Source organism: Myiozetetes cayanensis, unplaced genomic scaffold (genome assembly GCF_022539395.1).
Source record: "Myiozetetes cayanensis isolate MyiCay16 unplaced genomic scaffold, myiCay2020 scf12, whole genome shotgun sequence".
NCBI classification, from domain to species: domain Eukaryota; kingdom Metazoa; phylum Chordata; class Aves; order Passeriformes; family Tyrannidae; genus Myiozetetes; species Myiozetetes cayanensis.
Window position 1 is genome coordinate 8,653,015 of NW_026086826.1, and position 6,862 is coordinate 8,659,876.

Here is a 6,862-nt window from a genome sequence, read left to right on the forward strand (position 1 = left end):
ATCCCTTTCTGGAAAGCAATCTGCATATAGACTGCTTAATAAATAAAACTGCATAACTTAAACTCCTCAAGAAAATGCACCAGGAAATGGGGAAATGGAAAAGGGCATGTTTCTCACATGTACTTAAAGCTTGATTTTCCACGTAAAGGTTGCAGCAGGTTGCAATTACAGGGATGATAATCCAGACCCCAAAAACATGCAAGTTAGTTTTCTCAGAGCAGATAATCGGAATATAATGAAAAAAGGAAGACAACTGAATAAAACCATTCACCGTGGAACACAAGAGATCAGTAAACTGGTTTCAAGCCTAGGCTGGACATGGACACAGCACAGACCAGGACAGGCAGGCAACAGGTACACAGGCAAGCAAACAAGCCCTGCCCCTCAGCACCACTCTTCCCAGTGCCTTCAGTTCTGGGATAAACATGCAAGCTGGCCACAGAACGCAGTTACGCTACCACTGACAAAATCAAGAGCATATGACCATGCATATGTCAAGGAAACCAAGAATTCTCCACATGGTGACGTGCAAGGCATCTCCAGAGTGGCAAGCAGCTATCACTGAGCATGCAGGATACTGTTCATGAAGAAGAATTGAAGCAGCAGATAACAGAAGACAAAAAGTTACAGAATTCTGCTGCAGTTGTGACTGCCTGTTGTCTCACTGTGTCACGGCCCAAAACCTGCAGTCATTTCAAAGCCACCCAGGCCACAGTTAACTCTTCACAGGATCCAGAATTCAGTTCTCAATTAGGCTTTTTGATGTAATTTTGCTCCCAAATTCCAGCTCTAATGAAGTGTGTGCTGAAAAGCAAAGGGACCGAGGCTGCTTCCTGGGCTTTCACACAGGCAGCAGAGTCAAACTCTCTACAGACTCTCAGCTCAAACCCAGCAGGAGCACAGGAATCCCTCCTCTGGACGGCAAGGGAAGTGTCCTCAGCTCCACAGTCACCTACTGTGGCCACGAGGCAGGGAAGGGCTGAGCTAGGGGGAAGTTTGCCGATGTCACGTTTACCCTGAACTCTGTACACACAGAAGCAGTTTTGGAAACAGGAACTCCCTTCAGACTGCATCTCACACCTGAGGCAACCTCAGTCCTGTCCAGCATAAAATATTCCTATGAACAGTACTCACCAGAAAGCACCACTGCAGAGAGGATCCCAACACAAAGATGGGAAACGGAGCTTTAAAGGAGAAGTAGTAATTCTGCATCTGGCTGTGTCCCCCTGCAGGCAGGTATTACAAAGCTGAAGTGGGCCTGAAGCTTGTGTTTCATTTTAGGAAACTGGTAAATCTACTGATTGTTTTGCAACTATACTCCTTGCCACATTTAAGGTTTAATCACCAGTGAAATATTTAAGTAGGGATCTTCCAGTCTCTTTCACCCACACTCTGGTCTGGGTTAAGATAATGTGAACCCTACTTGCATCAGAAAAATAAAATCCTATCAAACACAACTATCAAAGAGCTCCTATTTTGCGTCAAATATTTTGTGCCTGGCTGCAGTTTGAACGTTCTTCCTTGTTTTCCGCTGGCTGCAGTGGCAAGCAAGAAGAAACTTGCAAAATGGGGCAAAAAGTCTCCCAGAGCCACTCCCCCACGGAAGCAGCTCTCTAGGATATTCCATTCTGGGTGATGTGTCACACAGCACCCTGGGCACTCAGCATGGGGACCACGAGGCTCTGCAGCCTCCACCTCTCCTGAGGGAGACACAGAACAAGAGTCAGCATCCCACATCCCCAGTATCTCATCCCGAGCACTGTGCCTCAGAAAACGGACATTTTTCTCACTATAAAAATAGCTTTGATGTTTTATCAAGATGCTGCTATACCATAATGGAAAAGTCTCAATGACTGTGTATCTGCAAATGTTCTCTGAAATAGGTTATAAAATTCAGTCTTCCCTTTCCAGAGTTTCCTGAGAGGAAAAAGCATCACAGGGAAAGAGTAAAATGCATCTAAAAAAATCATGTTCAGAGCTGCCCTAGAGCCCTGTCCTCATTGTGTGGATCACACAGAGTGCACACTGTGGCAGTAAGTTGTGACCGGGTTTTTGTCTTCCCAGGCCTACACTGGATTGAGTTCAAACAAATCATTTTGCAAAGAGCAGAGTAAATAGTCTTAAAACAGGTTTAAACTCTGTAATAGCTACCCAAGCTTTCTGATTCCAGAGTTTAAGACTTGATTTCCCCAGCCATCCAAACAATGCAACTTTCACTATTTTCCTCTTGGGAGTTTAGTTTCCTTTCATCAGATGCACAGGAACATTTTAAGGAGTATCTCTACTCGCTTATTTTCTTTCCCTCAAAGTGCTGCAACTTTCTGAAAACATGACAGCAAAAAGGCATCTTCCTAAACAATTTACTCTGTTTCCTTCACCTGGGTCGGGACAACTGCTGGGCTCAGTCCAGGCTGGGGATGGAGGGATGAAGAGCAGCCCTGCCAAGAGGGACTCGGGGTGCTGGTGGATGAGAGGCTGGGCGTGAGTCAGCCACAGGCACTGGCAGCCCACAAAGCCAACCCTGTCCTGGAAAAACTTAACACACCTTACAAACCAGTACTGACCGTGTCTAAGAGTGGAAATCATTAATTTTCATGTTTCAGTTCCAATGTTTGCCACATTAACTCACACATTAGTCCTATGGTAGATAACTTGAACTACCAGCCACATCAGAAAAGGATTACTGAATGGAAAGCAAATTCCAGGAGAAGATACAGTTTGATTACCAGGATGTTCTCCCTGGAGTCCAAAACTCCCTTAAAAAAGCCAGCATTATACCAGCAAATCTCAGGGATGGGAGGAAAACCAGGGACAGCCATGGGACACCCAACACAACAGGGGACACAAATAAAAGCAAACAAACAAAAATTCAGTCTTGTACAAAGATGGTTTCTAGCAGGAAGCACACAGAGACTTGCCAACAAAAAATCTCCTTCCAGAGAACTATTTAAGATACCCTTGGTTACAAAATTTTCCAGTGTATATACACTGCCTACCACAAGGAATTGGTTCCATAAACCAATTGTTCACACAGACAGACCATCGTGTCTCTTCAGTAAGGGAGGATACAGACAAGCAGACACGAGCTATTACAAATACGTTTTCAACTCTGGGGAAAAGAATCAGCAAGTAATTACAGAGGTTATCAGGGTCCTTATCAGTACTCATTATCAGCAGGCTACCTGCATATTCATTTCCCCCTCCATTACCACTCCAGGATGCCAAGTTTTCCAGAACAGTTTCTTCCATCACATATGTTCATAAAATAGTTTTGAAATAAATATGTTTATTACAGCACTGATAACAGAGGTGATATCTAGAAGCAAAAACACATGGAACATACTCTTTCACCCAGTGAATAGAACTCTAAGCATTCCATATGCTGAAAAGCAGTATGCATTTTCAAAACAAAACAGTGTTCAGAACAATATAAGTGAGAAAAATGTGTGTGAGAAATGCAATTTTTGTCTTTCAGACTGCTCGAAGAAGCAACTGCAAAGTCTATAAATATATATGAACTAAACTAACAGCTCGTTAGTAAATTTTGTAGTATGATCCCCAATCAATAATAAATGTCAAATTCAGATTAAAGTGAAGAACTCTTCCTGATATATCCACATCCAAATTCTTTTTCCTAGCATCTCTAAAGTCACCATTCTACCACAATCTAGCCATCGTATTTTTCCCAACCCGAACTACTGTAAAACCCCTCTGAAATAAAACTAAATCAGATGCAATTATCTAACCATTGTAACCCAGCACAATTCATACAGAGCTGATGTTCAACGGGGCATTGTTCCACACTCTCTCTTCTGACACAATGGTTAAAGGGCTGATGAGAAGGAAAAGATAAAGCAGCCCAGGTACTGACCCACTCGTGCAGGGCCAGGAGCTGAGGCCACAAACCTGCTCTTCAATGAGGAGTGTGAGGTGCAGAATCTGTTCAAGAAGCTCCTCCAGTCCCAATCCCAACCTCTGAGAAGCAGTTCCCAAAGCACAGCCCACAGGCCACCTGCAGCTCACCAAGCCTTTGTACAACAGGACGCAGAGGTTTTAAATTGAAGACTTCAAGGATACCACTATCGACCTGCTCAGAAATTCCCAGTGCTTCCACAGAGCAGTGTCTCCCTCTGGAAACACGTACACTTGTGAGAAAGCATGCCCAGTTATGACTACACGAGTCCCAGCTGGTTCTTAGTCAGCCTTGGCTTTCCTGGGTCTTTGTAACTTGAAACATTCCAAATCTAAGTTGCCTCAAAATACTGTCATTATAATTCCTGTAAAAACCTTTCTATATCTCAATTAACTAATGCTGCTAACTCCCCAGGTCATAAACTTAAGCATATATAAAGCCTATCAAGTTCTCTAAATACAAAGGCACCAGAAATAAATGTTATGTTTTACACTGTAACAAGATGTTCTCTGCAAACAAGAGTTTGAGAATCCCTGCTCTCCTTAATCTACTTAGACTTCACCTCTGAATATCCCCTGACACAGATTTACAGGTGAAGCTGTTAGCAGTACAGTCACATACAGAAAAATACATTCACTGGGTCTATGAACTTGGAAGAGTTTGTTTAACCTGATGCACATTCAGCATCTATTATCCTACAGAGATAATTCATGAGATGTGGTACTTGCTACAATATTTGCTTAAACTTAAAACTCCAAATTAAAGATACTTCTCTTCAAGACTTAGGCTCCGTAATTTCTTTTACAGATGCTTCTTACACTCCACGGTTGAGCCAAATTCTCCTAGGCTGTCAGAAGCTGTAAGCAAACTAAGTCAGGTAATAACAGCACAACCCTACTAACTACCCAAAGTTTACAGGCTTCCACTCACACACACCTGAGCCACACCACAGGAGAAGGCAAGAGTGCCACCTTATCAGGATTGAAAGTATAGATTTTGCTCTCTCTTCCCTTACACTGTCAGGGAATCAGTGTTACGTGGCTGACACTGCCAAGCCAAGTAGCGTTACTTGTTCATCTCCCTTCTCACCACGACTGCGAACATATTTAAACACAAACACACCAACTCCATATCTTGTAGGATGCCTATGAGTAAGCAGCGTTTCACATGAGCACCCAGCCCTAGCCCTGAGCGCGGTCTCCCAGGGGGTTAAACATCTCTCCCAGCTCCCCGAGGACACAAACTTCGCTGTAGACGCTCTGAGCAGGGACGTTGCTGGAGGCGAGGGGTCCAGCAGGGCGAGGGCAGGGAGCTGCCAGGTGATCGTAGCCGCTGCCGCTCGCACTGGGGTGTCCCGGCCGGGCCGGGCCGGCAGCGAAGGAGCCGCTGCCCCGCGGCGCGTCACGGATCTGCTGCTCCCGGCAGCCAATCGGCGCCGGAGCCGGGCACGGCGCGACTTCATTCATTCATTCATAAAAAGAGGCGCAGCGCAGCTGGGAAGCGCTGGGAATCGCGCCCTTCCCGGCCTCCCGCCCCGCCGCGCAGGGCACGGACACTCACGGCAATCCGCCTCGTCGCTGTTGTCCGAGCAGTCGTCGTCCTCGTCGCATTTCCAGATGGCGGGGATGCACCGCTCGTTCCGGCACTGGAACTGGTCCTCCTCGCACTCCTTGACGGCGCCTACGAGACAAGGGGCCGCGCCTGGGTCAGCGGGGCGCGCTCCCACGGCCGGGCGGCGGGGGCATCCCGGGTGTATCCCGGGAGCATCCCGGACCCGCCGGCCCCGGCCGCGCTCAGCCTGGGCAGGGAGGCGGGAGCCGCCGCCGGCCCAGGGCGGGGGCCGGGGCTGGGCTCGGGGGGCAGAGCGGCTCGGGCAGGGGCTGAGGGAGACGCGCCTCCGAGGGAGCACGGCGGCGATCCCGAAGCTGCTTTGTGCGGGGATGAAAAGGGCCATTCCCGTGCTTCTCCGCATTGTTTTAAAGGCGGAGGGAAAAGCAGCTTGGGAACAGAAGATGGTTAAACGCGAAATACAACAGACAAAGAAAAATTATAAAGCGCAGCGATGCTGGGACTTCCTGCGCATCCCTTACCGGGACAAGATGCACCGATACCTGGGGACGCGGGGGTAAAACAAGCACCGGCGCCGTTCCGGGAAAAGGGACCTGACCCAACTCAAGTTGAGGGCGGGGGGGAACGCAGCAAATCTGCTTTGCGGACTCGCTGCCGCGCTGCTCTGATGAGGCACAAATCCCCTCTGAAAGGGATTAAAGGTGGCAGCTTCTGTCACCAGCGGTCGGGCTGCACATTCGCCCGCTGACAAGCGCGCCCGGCCCCCGCGGGTCGCAACCCCCGAGCGCGCCCGGCCCCGCAGGTCCCAAACCCCGCGCAGGGCACCGCGGCGAGCGGGTGCCGGCGGCCGCACACCCGCGGTGCCCGCGCCCGCAGGACGCTCGCCCCTCTCCCCGGCGAAGCCGGGCACCCCGGCGCTGAGGGAGAGCGGCCGGGCCGCGCCGGACCCACCTTTGGCGAGGTGCAGCTTGACGAGCAGCAGCTGGAGGAGCAGCAGCCGGGCGAGCGCGGGCCGGCACATGGTGCTCGCTCCCTCCCTCGCTCGGTGGCAGCGCGCCGTGTGCGGGTTGCGCGCAGCCGGCGCGCCGCTCGCTGCCCGCCCCGTGCCGACTGCGGCCGGCGCCGCCCCCGCCCCGCCGCGCCGCCGCGCCGTGACGCGCCCCGCTGGGCGGGCCCGCTCCGCCCGGCCCGGCCCCCGCCGGCACCCCCGGCACAGCATCCGCCCCCCGAGGGACCGCGCCCGCGGGGCCACCTGCGGGACACTTGGCTCGCTCAGCTCGCGTTCCCAGCGCGCGTCACCCCGGAGCTCCCGCGGGAACGGACAGGCACGGCTGGACCACGCTGGGTCCGGCCCGCGGGTCGTGAGCATCCCTCCGTGGG

General features: G+C 50.7%; 1 protein-coding gene across 2 annotated transcripts in view; it reads right to left on the minus strand.

The window, feature by feature from the left end:
* The window catches only part of LRP8 (LDL receptor related protein 8), a 171,432-nt gene extending 164,853 nt beyond the window's left edge, over positions 1-6,579 (minus strand). For both annotated transcript variants that reach the window (XM_050306838.1, XM_050306836.1), the window contains exons 1-2: positions 6,434-6,579; positions 5,474-5,593 (exon numbers count right to left, since the gene is read on the minus strand). In XM_050306838.1, coding sequence (XP_050162795.1) covers positions 5,474-5,593; positions 6,434-6,503 — 190 coding nt within the window. In that variant the 5' untranslated portion in view covers positions 6,504-6,579. The remainder of the gene's footprint in view (positions 1-5,473; positions 5,594-6,433) is intronic.
* Between the last annotated feature and the right edge of the window lie 283 nt (positions 6,580-6,862).